The 17,761-nt window shown below is 35.7% G+C and overlaps 1 protein-coding gene across 1 annotated transcript in view; it reads right to left on the bottom strand.

Moving 5' to 3' along the window:
* Window positions 1-17,761, bottom strand: part of RhoGAPp190 (Rho GTPase-activating protein 190) — a 321,622-nt gene that overhangs the window by 107,510 nt on the left and 196,351 nt on the right. The window contains exons 8-9 of the mRNA XM_089107215.1: window positions 8,365-8,551; window positions 1,688-1,791 (exon numbers count right to left, since the gene is read on the bottom strand). Of these exons, the coding sequence (XP_088963341.1) occupies window positions 1,688-1,791; window positions 8,365-8,551 (291 nt within the window). The remainder of the gene's footprint in view (window positions 1-1,687; window positions 1,792-8,364; window positions 8,552-17,761) is intronic.

The raw sequence follows: 17,761 nt of genomic DNA, 5'->3' as shown, positions 1-17,761 counted from the left end.
CAATATTCGCTATCAAAGCTTGATCAAATACCCCTACGGGACAGTCAGAAGCCATATCAATATCATCTGTGTCACATGAAAAGTACCAAATCAAGAAACTTGGGACATTCCAACAGAGCTCGCCTCGAGTGCGAAGAAAAGCAAGTCAAACCGACTGACGTTGTTTGATTTTATTTTTTGCATTGACATTTTTGATATGACATTGTTTGACACTTTTATTTCATTCAAATATATGAAACCTTTCTTGTTTCCTATAATTTGAACTAAACTTAATTTGCAAATTAGATATGAAATAATTTTGCAAATTTCAGATATGAAAATTCCTCCAATGATTTTGCTAGTAGTGGCATCCCATGTAAGCGGCCCTTTTTGCCATACTGAAAATAAGTGGCTCTCAATTAGCAACAGAGAAAAAAACTCTGGCTTATATCGTAAACCAAATAGAAACTAAGGGACAGAAATGACTTGTGCATAAGCAACAGGCGCACAATTTTTGGAAGTTAGTACGTTCGTGTGACGATGGCACTTCTTAGCGATCCTGGTTATACCAGTAGTTTTTTTTCAAACGGTATACTTAACTTCTTTTTATGAACACAAGAAAGTATGAGGTTTTTTTTACGTAGTTTGGTAAGAATACTTCGTCCTGTCTCAGGAATTGGGGATCAAATCAGAACTTTCAGGAAAGCTTCTTTTTTGGACGGGAAGGGGGGAGCGAGGGTTTAAAATTTTGGGGAAGTAAGTTGGCTTTTGGATGCTCACAAGATAGTATGTGTTTTTTCGTTCTAAAGACAAATATCTCAGTATAGAAACTGCATTCAATCAACAGCTGTCAAAAGTGAAAAATTGTATAAGTGCTTTTGCAAGGAAAAGTTCCGCTTTTGGACGAGGGGGGAGCTATTGGAAACGTTGGCCTGGAAGTCAAAAGATTGGTGATCAATAGTAAAAATGACGTAGATTTGCTTGGAGGCTTCCATTTCTTCGGTCGGCTCTGGCACAGAGATTGGCTCTACCTCGTCGAAGCCGATGCGCATGATCGTGCCTCATGGGTAACTTCAGTAAATAAAATTATGGATGCCAAGCGAGTCGGAGCAGCGTCTGGTTCCCGTCAAAAGTAGACGTTAGGAAGCGAGTTGGCTTTTGGATTCTCGCAAGAAGCATTGACTAGTTAATTTTGATTTTTATGAGTGTCGTCTGAGCCCTTTGGCTGTAAGGCTGTAAGCATGATTAGCACATAGGAAAGATAATTACCGAGAGCCAACATTGCTTCATTTGATAAGAAACGAGCAACGCCCTTGTACTCAGCAAAGGTGGTGCCAAAAGGAGACCAGGAGCCGGTCTCCTGGCCGTCATATCTCGAAAATGGAGGTCATGAGTCAGTAATTTATGGTACATACTGAGCTTAAGGTTTACGCAAATGGTGGATAACTCCATCGTATCTAAGGCACACAAATGAGGAGGGGCCATAATTTTACTTTTATATGCACATTTTCCTGCAGATTTTATTATGTAAAATGTGCAAATCACTGTTCAGTGATTCCTTGACAACGATTTATATAATTCTTTTCATTAAGTTCGAATCTACATGATTTCAACTAAATTTTAACTGGCTAAATTTTAACTGGCTAAATTTTAACTGGCTAAATTTTAACTGGCTAAATTGTAACTGGCTAAATTTTAACTGGCTAACCTAGAGTCCTCTTGTAATCGTTCTCGGATTTCCCTTATGTCTTCCGCAGTTACGGTGATGGATGAAAATTGGTAGAAAACGTCAGCATATTCAAACAGCAATTCCTGAAAAAGAAACACTATTAGTGCGCTATACACACAGGGTTACGGTGACTCATTATGTCAACGGTGACTCATTATCCGCACTGTACGTTCTAAGGTAAAATTTAAACAACCAAAAAACCCTTATTCATGAGCGAAACTCTCCGTCCTGGCCAGCACTTTCCTGGATAAATTTCCCATGACAGCTTTTATGTTGTAATTCAATATGACACTTTTAAGAGAGTCACGGAATATATTTTTGTATTTATTTCTTGAACAGGAGATATACATAGATATAGATAAAGAAATTTATTAACACGTTTACAGAATTCCTTCTCATTCCCATCTTTGCCACTGCCTTTTCAATTGGACCTATGTCCGTTTCTAGTGTGTCCGTACTCCTTTTCCGGAAGTACAAAGATTGTAAACTAATTTACCCTTGTGGGTACTAGGTTTTTACCCTTGTCGGTCGGGCTTTTACCCTTGTCAGTACTTGGTCATGTCTCATAACCAAAGTAGATACATATGACTTTACTGTCATAAAGTCATGACAGTAAAGCAGATACAAAATTCTGACTGTCCACAAATTATAACCGCATCATTGGAGTCACCGTGTCAAGATAAGGGGAGATCAAAATCAAATAAATCAAAATGAGGTCAAATCAAAATCCGGTCAAATCAAAATCAAATAAAGATACTAGGTTTTAGCCACAGTTCATATATAATCCAGTATGATCATGCTCTATTTCACCCATTATAAAAACCCGGACCGGGGTGCGAGTGCTCCGGAGAACGTTTTTGCAGATATAAACATAGGCGAAGTCAGATTAGCGGGCATTCAGGTTATTATATTTATGTCTGTTCACATCAAAGTGCATTGAAACACTCGGAAATAGACTAACCTGCATTCCCGCTAATGCAGAAATAAGTGGGAGGAGCTTTTTGTTCGCAACGAGAACGAAGACCAGAAATGATCTGCAATAAGCTTACTGGTATATTCTGTCTACTGTGGTTTTAGCAGAGGATAACCGTTTCGCTTCTATTCTTAAAATGACTACGTTGTATTGATTGGTAAGTCGTTTCCCCTCACTTCATTTAACTGTCAAGGCACTTCCCCCGATTGCTCTATATCACCTTTTCTCAGTAGTAAAAGTTGAGTTTTGACAACTAAATAATTTCTTCCATACTTTCGACAACAACATAGAAACAACAGACACATCGATACATGAAAACTCTTTGTATCAAGATTTTCAAAGGCCCCTATTTTTGGTATTTTTATTGAAGAACAACTTCTTTTTTAGTCTTTTCATTACAAAAATAGAAAAAACTACAAAATTGCCCCCTCTCCTTCTTGATCTTGAAAGAACCCCCCCCCCGAATTTCGCGAACTGACGTCCTTGGAGGTTACAGCCTAAGGCTCAAGTAATATGCATCCAAGAAGATGACTTTTTTCGTTCTTCTTCTTCTTTCATTTTACAAATACAATTTTCTTCTTCAGTCTTCATCTTTATCATCTTTTATTTTCATCTTTAGCTGGTACAAGTATCACATAATTTTGAGATAATTTTTTCCATTTTAGCTTTGTGTTAAACGCGATAGAAGAGCCGTCCAGAGGAGTCTCATTCCTGAGTGAGAGGACACATAGGCAGTGGCTCATCTGAGAGAAGATTGGAGGCTACACACAAACGCTCTGTGTCCCTCCAGAGGAAACGGAGGAATAAGGTCTAAGTTAGGGGTATTTGCTCTCGAAGTGAGTTCATTTTCTTTGACAAATTTCAGTTTGCTATTTTACCAGTTTCCCATAGTCTTTGCAATACCGACAATTCAGTTTTTTAGTGTTACCCCTCTGTAGGAAAGAGAAAAGGTTATTGATTGATGTTAATTTTGAATGCTGGACAATTAGAGAAATATCCCCGAATTCCTCATAACAAAAATATAATTGGAATAAGTGGTTACATTTTTAAATGGCTTTTCACGTATTTCTATGCTAAGTGGTTCAGTTACGTTACGTTAAGTATAAATTTTTATGCTTAAACAAGTCTTTTCACCCTAGACACATCCATAATATCATCAAATTCATCGTCTAAGTTCATCATAAGCAAGTTGTTCAAAAATTAAAACGTGTTATAGAGACTCAGGGTCCGATCAAGCCCGAAGAGTTTTCTAGGGAAATTTATCAACCTGTTTTCAAAATTTACTAATTGCTCATGGAAAAAATATGTTTTTTCCTTCTATAATGAACTTTCCATGACGCAACATTAGTTTACGTAACGTCAAATTTTAAGCAGAGTTCGAGTCTACTTAGCACTGCCTACATTACAAACAAAATTTGCTCCGTAAATAACACAAAGCCTTCAGTCGTTCTTGTGCAAAAAGCTTTGCAACAGGGTGTGAACTAGGCATACAGTACCGTAGAACGGGGTAACTTTGAACGTTAGGGGTAACTTTGAACAAAATCAGCAACGAACAATGAGCGCTCTCTTTCGGGCAATTATTGAGATGACATCTTAATCAGTTGACTATTCTTGCAATCAGGTTAAGACGAAATCTTATCTTTTTATTCGCAAGAGGATTTGAGCAGTCCAAAATTGTCAAATAGTGCTAAAAGTAAGCTACCCTTCTTTACTTACATAAACTAAACTAGGTCTTTCTTAGACTTTCTTATGCACTACTCCTTGGCATTAATCTAGAGTGTGCAGCCGGAAAAATTGAAGAATTGCACTATAACAATACACTCTTTTGTTTTGATCCCTCCCCCCTCTGCGCCTTGGGGGAAAATACCCAGATCATACTAAGACATCTAATACGCAAGAACATCTTATTGATTCTTCTAACATTGGCATACTTATTAAGTCGTTAAATTTTCAGCATCGTTTCCCCAAGTGAATACAAAACGGAGAAACATTTCCCCTTTTTGGTTCTATTGATGTTCACTCGGATAAAGGCAATAATATTCATCTGATACCTCAGCAAACAAGGGATATAACCAATTTTGGGGATTTCGTTAACATGAGTAGCGATGGGGAGCCCAAATTCAGAAATCATGTACATAAGATAACGCGTGCCAAGCGTTGTGGAAGTGCGTCAAGTGTAAAATCTGTGTGCCAAGCGTGACAGAAACTGTGCCAAGCGTGGCAGAACTGTGCAGCACATCTGGAGTTCTGAGGTGTACACCAGGTGATGGAAAGCCCCCAACTTTCGATCAGTAGTTTCATGATGATATTTTTGAGAATAATGGAGCTCAAGCCCCGAGAGTATCAGAAACTGATTCGAGAGGAATTTATAACACGAGGAAATTTTCAAGATTTCCCAAAAAATAAAAATTGATACCACCCCTCTTACATAATAAGCACCACCCCTAATACGTTTTCAAACTCAAGCGATAGGTACTGAATCTTTAAAACGAAGAATTTTTAAAAGATTTATTAGAAATAAGTACTAATATCCTCCCTCCTACCCAATAATCATCAAGACCCTTGCGACAAGAGAGGAATTCTCTAGATATACACCAGGTGATGGAAAGCCCCCAACCCTTGATCAGTAGTTCCATGATTATATTTTTGAGAATAATGGAGCTCAAGCCCAGAGAGTATCAGAAACTGATTCGAGGGGAATTTATAACACGAGGCAATTTTCAAAATATCCCAAAACATAAAAATTGATACCACCCCTCTCACATAATAAGCACCACCCTTAATACGTTTTCAAACTCAAGCGATAGGTACTGAATCTTTAAAACGAGGAATTTTAAACAGATTTATTAGAAATAAGTACTAATATCCTCCTCAAGACCCTAGCGGCAAGAGAGGAATTCTCTAATTTCCTAACCCTCCGCTCCTCAATTATATATTAAAACCATAACAGCCGGAGTATAGTGAGAATAGGGAGTATGGATTTGTATGGGAGTGAGAATGGCGAGAGTGGGATTCATGGAAGTGTGGATTCTTTTATTCCCCTAAAAATAAGCATAATACTCTCTCCCCCACATACACAGACATAGTTTCTCCAACTGTAAACAATCCGGAGAAACATTTCCCCTTGTTGGTCCTGTTGATTCTCACTCAGATATGTCTGATAATATTTTTCATATACCTTAGCAAGCAATGGATTTATCTAATGCTTTGGATTTTACTAATATAAGTAATTTTTAATGAAATTTTGTATGAGAAAGTACACAAAGTATATGAAGAATTCTTAACATGAAAGTTTTAATGTTTAACCAATTCCCTGAGAATAGATGTTAATACTCCAAATGAATCCCCCCCCTAAATATTTCTCCGACTTGTAAAATGATCTTAGAAATCGAGATAAAAAATACTTAATTTACATAAGAATAAAAATTTATTTCGAACACCCCCCCCCCTCCCATCTGAACACAACCGTGGATATGGTCCTGACCATGACCCAGTGGCTTTTTGCAACATATATCACATCACATAACCCTTTGCAATGTGGAAAAAAGATATCAAGATAAAAGTTAAGTATTCGCTGGAACTTGAAATTGATTAAGGGCAAGACACCCAGAAGTGGTTCAAATTTCCGCCAATCTTGAAAACGTTGTGTAAATTTAGGAACTAGGGCTAGGACGATAGTTCGAACCCCTCTAGTGAGTTCTTGGCAAGCAGATTTAACATGAAGATTTTTTTTTTACGAACTCTCTAAAAAAATATGAATATCCCCCTTTCCCAATAAGTAATAACGCCCTAGAGACAAGAATAAGAAATTTTTGAAATTCCACAAAATAGCTATTAACAGCCCCCCCCCCAATAATTACTAATATACCAGTGACAAACAGGAATATTTAACATGACAACCGTTAACATGAGGATTTTTTGGCAAATTCCTAAAAATAAGTATTACCCCCTCCAATGAGCATTAACCCGCTCTGTTTTTGTTAAACGATAACAGTTTATTTTCATGAAAAATTACGCTATATCTTTGCTTGTGGCAAGATTCAATTTGAGACTACTGTTCCTACCGTCAGAGATACTGTTCAATATGACAACGTCTACCAGAACTCGATATTTACCCGACAGTTCTTCGTGGATGGTACAGACTTGGACCTATTGTGTTATGTCAACAATGTGCTCTTGATTTGAATCTCACTCACTGACCTACAGATCAATATTAATTTCCTATTCAAAGGTTAAGCAGAAATCGCCCCGGGTGTCACTCCAGCCAAAATTGAATTTATTGTTTTGGAACCGTCTCGTCACCTAAAAGTTACCCCCCCCCAAAGTCTTTGTTTCTTATGGTTGAGGGAGGCTTTTCTGGATAGATGCTCGAGTATCTCGGTATAGCCTACAGAGTAGATTTAGAAATATAAGGCTGACCAAGTTACTTCCAGTCTAAGGCTGAGTTAAGTAAAATTGACAGCCCTTATGCTTAATTTTAACACACATATTTCAGCTCACTTGTTCTCAACAGTTGCACTCCTGAGTGTTTACATTTTCGCACTGAATTCAAAACACAGACAAGCTTCGTATTCGTTAAGGTCTATTTAAGTGCCTTAAGTTTCTACCGGGCCTTCCGTTGTATCTACGAGACTCGTTTCCGACCCGGTTCGATGACCACGTCGATGACCCAGTTTGTCCCTGAATTAGAAAAACGGTCGATGGAAAGCACCAAATCGTGTCCTTTGACATGCGGTTGAACTCCTCCTTGAGGTGAATGACAACAAATGTCTTGTTGTAGTAAGTTTGTTTTTTATGTATTTTCAGACCTTATTTGGGTTCTATTTTTATTTAAGTGCTCCACTTTTTTCTTAATTTTGTAAGCAGATTTAAAATAAATTATTATTACTATTATAAATACTTAAAATCATGCAGATTCAAAAAATTGCATGGTTTAGCCAATAGATTCATGTTTCAAGAAAAGCTTAGAAATGTAGAAAATACTGTTTTTATTTTTTTTTTTATTTTGCCTACGAGCATTTGAAAAAAATATTTTAATTTGTCCAGTTGCAATTAATAAAGTATGGGCTTTGATTAGGCCTAATTCAAATTTATGATAATCTTTATGCTTGTAAAACTAAAAATATTGGAATTCTTCTGAATCCACATGAAAAAGTATGCGATCATTTTTGAACATATAACTGCATTATTTTATGCATCCTGTTATTGCTGGAACTATACTACATTGCACTACAGAGGGGAGGGGGTTGTAAGGTGACTGATTATTTTGTGTTTGGAGGAAGGGGCAAATGTTTTCTGCCGTCCGACAGGCTGTTCGTTTAGTACAGAATATAAAGGCATGCAAATTGGAGTACATACAACTTCGAAACAGGTGCAAAAAAAAAAAACTTTCCAAATAAAATGAAGTGGAGTTAAATATGTTGTCATATAACTTTTTTCAGGAATGTATGGAATTTTTTAAGACATAAAAAAGTTTTATGGTTTATATGTATTTGATCTTCTAAGTAAGAGAGGGGGAAATCTGCAAAAAAAGGCGTTGAAAAGGCAAAGGTCTGACAAAATTTTTCTTCTAAAAGAGAAGTGGGGTAGATAATCAACCTTCCCGTGTTTAGCATACAGACAGATGTCTGTTATGGACATACAAACATATTTAGTCCATCTACAAATGACAAGTTCATTTTACCTGGAAATTGGATTTCGATCTTTCAATTATCTCTTTTTGATGTTGGTCATAAATTTTCTGGCAGTCGCTTTCTAGTAGAGCCTCGAAGCATTCACGGCCCATGAATAGAACTTGTACCTCGGAGAGGTGCTTTCCTGGGGTTACGTAACCTGTTTCTTCTAATAGCTGCTTGAATTCTTTTCTATACCTAAAAGTTAAAAAGGGTGAAACCCATGGGTGGCGACAAAGGAGTAATGGACCTCCCGGGAAACAAGAAAACATAAAAAAAAAGAAAATATGAAACATTCCCATTTGAACTGTTGTAAAAGAAAGCTCCTATTAGCTCCTGCCCCTCCCCCTCAATGAGAAATCTCCCAGCAGTACTCGTAGTAAGACTAAATATACATTTGCGTACGCTATCGATTCGTTTATTAATCTATTGGTTTATTCATCTGGTTTGTTTTGTATTATGTTTATTAATATATTAATTTATCTAGGCATTACTTATTTAGATATTCTGTTTAGATGAGATCAACATCACACTCCCGACACGTGAGTAATTTGCTGTGGGACAGGGGGGCAATTGCCCCTTCCAGACCTCAGTTTGTCGCCCCCCCCCCCAGCTGAAATTTGATTTCTGCAAAAAATATTGTCAAAACTAAGATAAGCCCGCATAATTTAAGTATCCAGAGAAACAGGTCAGTTTTCTTTAGTATAACTTTGTGGTGATATATGGCTCATTTTTCAGATTTCACTGTTATTTTCACTTGAATTGGAAAAATTGGCTCCAACTTTGCCTCCCCCCAGGATTATGACGAAATTACACCACTGCCTCCCAAATTTCTAGGCACTTCTCTTTCAAATTATAAAACAGTTTTTTTATTCTTTCCCCCCCCTCCCCGCACAATGAAAACATTTTTTAGCATTCACCTTCCAGTATAGTCAAGACTTTTCGAGTAAAAAGAAACTCACAAAAAAAAACAGCAACCTCATCGAAATTCTACACACGTATATTTTCCAAAATTATCTTCTCTTTTCCTTACAGGTGTAGTTATGGAGGGGGAGGGGGAAGGCAAGGGGACATACTTGTCCCCAGAACATGTCTACTTGTACCTGATACCTGTCACTTCTAATAGCTACTTAGGTTCTTTTCTATACCTAAATGTTAACAAAGGCTCATAGTGCCTATGATGAGTCAGCTATGAGTAAATTCAACTAGACTTAAGCTGCCTAGCTAACGTGAATTGTTGCAGTAACCTTTGTCGCCTTCGGCAATAAAAGTGTCGCAGGAGTAACAATTCGGTCAGGAATCCGAGGAAGCAATTTAAAATATTTTATGGCCTTTTTAGCCAGTTGAATCTTAAGTGTACAGATGTAATGTACCTTTAAAAGTATCAGAAACAAATAAAATGTGGACAATTTAGTATAATTATCTAATGGTTATAAGTTTTTTCTAAGGGTGGTACAGTAAAACTCCCTTAAACTTCCCCCCACCAAGGCCAAATCTAGACGGGACACCAAAAAGGGTAAACTAATTTTCATAAGTATCAACAAAACAACGTTTTTTTTTTTTAAGTAAAGAACTCCATTAAACTAAAATGAACAAAAATAGAATCAAATAATCTACCAAGCATATAACTACCGCAAATCAGTATCAGTAAATAAATGAAACCAAAAACAAACAGAAATTAAAATAAATAACAGAGTCAAACTCAAAACGAGCAGAAATTAATATGAGTAGGGTTCTAAACCCCAAGCTTTCTAAAAACCAGAATATAGTTTGTACCTTACTGAAAAAATTCAAACGAATTTACTGAAAAAATGGGCATTGTCAGTTTAGTATACTTATTTTAATTTCTGTTTGTTTTTGGGTTTTATTTATTTATTGATACTAATTTGTGGTAGTTGTATGTTGTATGCTTGGTAGATTATTTGATTCTATTTTTGTTCATTTTGGTTTAATGGAGTTCTTTACTTAAAAAAAAAAAAAAAAATTTTTAATGTATTTAGTTTTTTTAAATTAAAAGGTATAAAGGAGGAGAAAATAGAAGAAGAGAAGTTTTTGGTGATAGTATTTGGTTGAAAATTGTGATTTTGTTGATTTTTTTTTATTAATAAAGAAAAGAAGAAAGGAAAAGGGGAAGAAAAAAAAAGAAAAAAGAAGAAGAAAATATAGGGTAAAAATACAGAAAATGATAAAGAACGCTAATACTCCTTATTAAAAAGATTGATCACGCTAAGTATTTATAGTAGCATACCTTGTCTTCATCAATTATGTTTGGCTACCCAAATAAAAAAATAAAAGATGTTTTTAAATTAGTGTAGGTGACATTAAACTTTGAAATTAAGTGAAAAAGATTATTATGTCACCGAGAGGAGAGGAGGTGGGATTTATATATATATATATATATATATATATATATATATATATATATATATATATATATATATATATATATATATATATATATATATATATATATATAAAATATATATATTTTTTTGAAATTTTTTTTTTTAAATTAATTTAATAAAGAATCATTATATATTTAAAATCAGCATAAAAAGCCGATTCTTTTGATATATATATATATTGGTATCAAATTTCCCTTTTTTAGAGTTTCGGTTAGTATTGAGCCAGGTCGCTCCTTACTTACAGTTCCTTACGACGAACTGTTTGACTATAATAATTGCGAAACTACGTCATTGTGTTTTTTCATTTATAATTACTACGTAACCACATGGAGACGAGCTTTCTTACCCTCAAATGGATCAAGAACAAAGGACAAAATATATTTTGACAAAATGTAGACAAAATAATTTGTCCTAGTCTAAAATGCACACCAACAAATAAACTTTCAAATGGGGATAATTCCATTTATTTAGACAGTGAAAAAACAGGTACAAAAGTCCAGATATTTCGATCACATATAGATCGACCGTCTTCAGTAGAAATACTTCTTCGGCAGTATTTCCACTAAAGACAGTCGCTATATACGTATGTGATCGAAATATCCGGACTTTTGTACCTGTTGTTTCATTGTCTAAATAAATGAATTTTTCCCCATTTGAAAGTTTATTTGTTCGTCTTAGAACGGCAGTGTGGTCTAAGAAAAGAACACCTAATTTAAAGGTGGTATGTCGAAAAAATGCATACTAGAAACCAATAGCAAGTACATCAACTAGGAAAAGTTGCAAGCCCCTCATCGACAAAGACGACTACGATTTAACAACAGAATGTTACTTTCAAGTCTCTAAGTTGTCTCTGACTGTGAATCCGACTTCTTTCTTTCAATGTGTACATTAAAACTGAAGTTTTTAGTCTTTCGAAACCTTTAAAAATATCTATCTCATGAAAGAGCTCTAAACGGTACTTGTGTCTTACAGCCACGACACTCACGTTCTGTCAAAAAGTGAATTTTGGTTAATGCTAATGAAATAAAACAAAATATGATGAAAATATAATGCTTTATCAACAAAATTATGAAAATTACAACAAAGAATTATAGAAGGGGGGACGCCCAGACCGCATTATATTAAATACGTAACCTAACCAAAATAGTAACTAAATATTTAATTAAAATATAGCTACAATGTAGTTTCCCACCCAGCCGAAACTAATGTTGTTTGGTATAAAGACCATGAAAACCAATTATTGTCTCATGTTCGCGCTACAAGATCTCGAGTGTGGTGACCATAAGATAAAAGTAGCCTCTGAACTTGCAGCGTAAACTTCTAGAACCTACTTTGTACTATAAAGCTATTCGTCGTTTTTCATACGTTGATCAGACTACTGCTAAACGCTGCTAGACGCAGATAGCCGCTGCTAAAAATAAAATACAGGTAAACAGTAAGAAGAATTACAACCATTTATCCCTAAAGATGACCGTGCTCTAAAAACCTCTTCTTACTTACTTGTCCCTATCTCTAACTGATATGAGACCAAATTTTCCATACGCTCAAATGCATCAATAGCATATGTAAGGTATATCAAATAGCGAAAGATGCCAACCCCTCAGCACAAAGATGACGAAGGCATAACAGACACTTGTTGTTTTCAAGTCCCTCCCTTGTCTTAAAAATCTGAACCTTTTTTCTAAAAATCTGAACCTTTTTTCTAAAAATCTGAACCTTTTTTCTTTTTTCTAAAGTGTACCACAACACTGAAGAAAATGATGTATCACATGAACGAATTTTTGAACAAAAAACTGATGACGACACCTTTGATCATCTCATCGAGGGCTATTGGTCAGCGTTGAAAACAATATCTGTCTTGGTTCAAAAGTTGATTTTCTTGCTGCGGGTCAACTTTCTAATATCACTACATAAGGGAGCAATGGGAAAGCATCAATTTCTTTGGCGATGGGACCAAATGACCGTCACACATCTTTCGATTTTAGTAAAACAGCAATTTGAAACTGATGCCAGCCGACTTGCCAGATAGAACGGACCTTTCCAGTCTAAAGCAGAAAAATGGCCCGATGAAGCAAGCTTGGCTGCATAACTTTCTGATAGCCCTCTCCAGCATAAATTAGAAAAACTCCCACTTTAACTTACTTACTGTAGGCTCTGGCTCAATACTAGCAAATATCATCCTTTTTGGCCGGAGACATGAATTATACCAAACTTTCCAAAATGTAATGCTACATCCACGAAACTGGCCAGTGGTCCATACTTTCCGCAAAAACAGCGGGGGTTAGACCCTAACCACTTTCCAGCAATGAGCTTAAACTGGTGAATTGGGAAAAGAATTGATATACTTTGATTTACACATCGATCTGTTTTTGTTTCAAGGTCATCGGAGGGAAAAAAAAAAGTTGTGAGGTATTTCTTTGCTCTTCTGAAAATTTACATTTATGGAGATACGTCCTTTTGATACCTGACTGACGTTATGCGGAAACTCTGCTCCTATAGCTCCAGCCAATGCGCCATAGTTAGAGCTCCCCGGCTGGAATCACGTTGTTTCTCACTCTCTTGCCTTATTATGCCAAATCAAGTGATGTGAAACGACGCATTTTATGTTCTTAAGGCTTTTAGCTTCCTGCGCTCCTTATTGAAGCCTTCAGCCTGGCAAAATTTGCTCGGAATTAATAAACGACATCCTTGAAAAAATTCCGCAAACTCATGCAGTATCTGCGGCGGAAACAATCTTATTATCTGATTTACCAGAAAATTATCTGTCATATAATCATTTTTGGGAAACATTTGCAGGGATGCCTAAGGTGCGGGTGATGAAGGCTTATTTAGACATGTTGAAGTAAAGTTCAGGTAAGTCATGACCGTACCAAATTAATAGTATATCAGATCAGTGTGGGTTAAGTCATTTCTGAGGGGGGGGGGGGTTAGTGCTTGAGGATATGAGGGACCAAGTAAATGAATTAGTTGAAAGGATTCTACAGAACCAGGAAACATAGACATGGCAGACCCAGCGTTCACTTTCGGCTTCTCTAAGTCTTTATTGTCGGTCGAAGGAGCTTTGGGGCGATGTTATACTTTTTATGGCGGGTTTAAATGGAAAAAAAAATGTTTTAATTTAATTGAGGGTTAATATTTGGCCGCTGGGCAAAAGAGGAAAGTTTATTGGGAGGGAAAGGTCAAAGGTTGGTCTTATGTGTTTTTTTATGTATTATGTCTTATACATATATATTATATTATGTCTTTTTTATGTCTTATGTGTTTTTTTATGTATTTTTTATGTATTTTTGCCTTATGTGTGAAGGTTTGAATGAAAGTGTTTATCACTTAATGTGTGAATGTGAACAACTGAATGATTGGAGAACTGAAGTGTTTGGTAGGGAGGGATTTAATTTTGAGTGGTTGGTGAGAGTGTGAATGTTTTACGAGTGTAGAAAATTTGGCACAATTCGTCCGTCTCGCGATAGATCCTTGAGCTTTGGGTTTGTAGGATTATGTTAGGATTTTAGTAATTCTGTTTAATTGTTGTGTGTTTCATATGTTGTTCAATGGTCTATAGTTTTTTAACCACAAACTGATTTATTCATTCATTCATTGTAACCATCGAGCAAATCTTCGAGAAATCGAAATAAATTCTTGAAACTAAATATACGTCTATCGATAACGACCAGAAAAAGTGAAAGCTTTCCCACTCCAATTCTAAAATAAATTCTTTAGTCCCTAGACAAGAACAATTTCCTTTAGGAAATTAGAACAAATTCTTTGAACACAAAACATAAAAAGAAATAGCAGCATTCACTAGTAAGAAGAAAGAAAAATTCAATAAACTTTCGTAGAGTAATTCGAGACTAATTAAAACCTAGCAAATTATCAGATCATAAAACAACCAATTAAGATTTTATGAATCAATAAATAAAAAATTCAAGACCATGCACAAAGCAACGTGATGGGAGCAGCACTGCCAACGCTTTGAAATAAACTGTACCAGTTTTTCGACAAAAATTGTACTGCAAGAGATTAATTTGTACCATCTGAACAGCATGCTAAAAATTTTCGGTTGCCTGGATTTTTTTCGAAAAACCAAAACTTGAACAGATATCCGAGTCAGAAAGGAGCAAGTGAAAGAAAAATGAACCTGAAAATTTACATTTTAACAAAAACTTCCCCAATGTACGGTATTTTACCACGTTCTCTAAATTCTACCACAATCGATACAATTGTTCCACGTTGGCAACGCTGAATGGGAGCTATTAACAACGTCATGTTTTGCACATAGATGTATGCGACGCCAACCTTAGGGACGATATCGAAGGATTCTTCCTAGGGATGCAGGGAGACGGGGGGGGGGGGTAAATACTCAACATCAAGCTAACGATTTCTAATTATTCCAGGAAGAAGGGATTGCTTTATATTAATCTCAAGGAGATCCTTCTTCTTCCCCCTCCTGTTTGTGGGTATAATCTTGCAGCACAAATTCAGCGGGACTGATCAGTTTTAGTATACGTTTCTTAGACGGGCCCTGACTTTTATTTGAATAGAATATTACACATTTCTAATCAAACTTAATGGTAAACATGATGTAAAAATAGCGTTATTGAAGCCCAAGTACCCTTTTGCTAAGATTAAATTTTTAAAGTAAGTGTTGCCGACGAAATAACCAAGTTTGCTGCAAAAATGTCGTGTTTACGTTCTAAAAAATAACTGAAATAATAGAATTACCAACCTAATATCAATATTTTAATAAAATACTGAGATCGTCTTCAAACTTGCACGTAAGGGGATACATGGAAGATTGCCCATCCCACAGAAATAAGCCTAAAATCAAGGGTGTATCCAGGGGGAGGAGGGTGTAGAGGGTCTGAACCCCCCTCCCCCAAATATTTGTTCGGCTTGTAAAAAAGTAATAAAAATGAATATAAACAAATTTCTTATGCTTTTTTGAAGTTTTTTTTGTACCCCACTCCCCCCCCCACCGAAAAATATTTTTGTACCCCCCCCCCTCCGAAAAAATCCTGGATACGACCCTTCCTAAAATACACCTTTTCTAAGACAATTTTAGGATGTAAAAAACAATCGAATACAAAAAATTGAGATACTTGGGGGGGGGGGGCATTTCGTCAATCGGCAAAATCCCCTCGGATGAATGATCTGGGAGAGAGAATAGGGGGAGATGGGCCTGTTTTTAAATCCAAAGATCAAAATTGAATATAATAACATTATCACCAAAAAAGACAAACCTAATTATAATTCTTTTTCTATGGAGATTAATTTTTAAAAACAATTTCCAGAAAAGAATTTCCAAGAAAAGTAAAATCCAAAACGATCAAGACCAAAGTAACATAATGATTTGAACTTAACAAGAGCACAACAGAACACGTATTGTCGCACTAACAAGAGCACAAATTATTAGGAATGAATAAATGAAACCCAAAACGAAAAGAAATTATAATGAACAAAAAAAAACAAAAATATAACAGATACCGCTATAGATGAATAAATGAATCCCAAACGAACAGGAATAAAAAAAAATTATCAATACAGAAATTACGACAATCAAGAATAAGGCCATCGCCCCCTAAACCTTCTAAAAGCCAGAGTGTCATTCGGGCTTTCGTGAAAACAATTTGTCTTTCGAAGAGTGTATTTTTTATTTGTCATGACATACATCAACAACTACACAACAAAATATAATACGAGAAAGCTAATCCAGGTTTACAAACAAGAGTGATACTATCTCCCTGTGCTCCCTCTCAAGCCCCCTAGACGGCTCAGTATCCCTTACATTTTATTTAAAATTTATTCTGAACATGCATTCTGAGTATGGTTTTATTTGTCAAAACATCAACAACAAAAAGGAAAATCACCATACTAATCAAGATTAATTTTAGAAGTCTGGGCAACTTTTGATTTTTCAATCAGGCCAGGATTTACGCATAGGCCCACTAAGCCCGGGCCTAGGAGGCGCAATAGAAAAAAAAACAGTGTGCGATTTTTTTTTTCTTAACAAATCTGGACTGACGTGATTTATCGTCACAGTGCCAGGTGCACTTTGCTTCTGCGCTGCCTATTCATAGAAAAGTGATTTTAAAACAACACAACAATTCCGAAGCCACTAATAAACTGCCAGATGTCTCCCAAGAATGGCAGCCGAGAGCTCGGTATCACCTCTCTCTTGCATTACTTTTGGCTCATCACACATCAGTTGCCTCCTGTTCGGAGCTTCCACTATCCCCGAAGCTTCGGGGATTTCCCCGTAAATTTCTGTGTCTCCCCGAAAGAAAATTGCTTGGGCCTAGGGGCACCAAAGATTTAAATTTGGCCCTGTTTTCAATGTTATGCTAATCAAAGAGAAAACGCAGGAAATATGTTAGGCTTTCAGTGAAGATTAAATGAAGCTTTAGCCTTTAGAAGTATAGAGGATCATACCCCTACTACTGTTTGTAGTAGTTTCTGGTAGTTTTAGGTTTCACTTGATTATTCATTTGAATGATTGTTCATTTTAGGATTTATTGATCTATAGCAGTATCTATTATCTTTACGTTTCATGTGATCATTCATTTTAATTTCTATTTGTTTTGGGTTTTTCATGTATAGTAATTTCTACCCATTTTAAGTTTAAATTGTTATATGACTTGATTCCTGGTCGACTTGGGTTTCTTTCCCTTTTCTTTGAAAACTTCTTTTCGGGAAAATATTTTTTTTTTATTGATTTTGTTCATTTCTAATTTACGTAGTTCTGTTATGGGTTAACATTAGGAATATTTGTAAAATTTCCATCAACTTTTCTGCTTACGAGTTAAAATTTTGGATTATGATTTAAGATTGGAATTGTAATGTGTGTAAAATATTAGAATTGTTAAAATGTTGGATTGAAAATACAGATCTTGTGTAAAGTTTGGATATTCAGTCAAGTTTCAATCATCAGTAGTTTTGTGTAACTTGTTTTTAATAATTGTTTTACAATAGAGTTTAGAGTGGACGAGTAGGCCTTCTACTTAAAGCA

Source organism: Artemia sp. Qi Xiang Cuo, chromosome 21, assembly GCF_049724085.1.
Source record: "Artemia sp. Qi Xiang Cuo chromosome 21, ASM4972408v1, whole genome shotgun sequence".
Classification (NCBI taxonomy): Eukaryota; Metazoa; Arthropoda; class Branchiopoda; order Anostraca; family Artemiidae; genus Artemia; species Artemia sp. Qi Xiang Cuo.
Note: the sequence above shows the minus strand (reverse complement) of the source record. Positions and strands in the feature narration are given on the sequence as shown.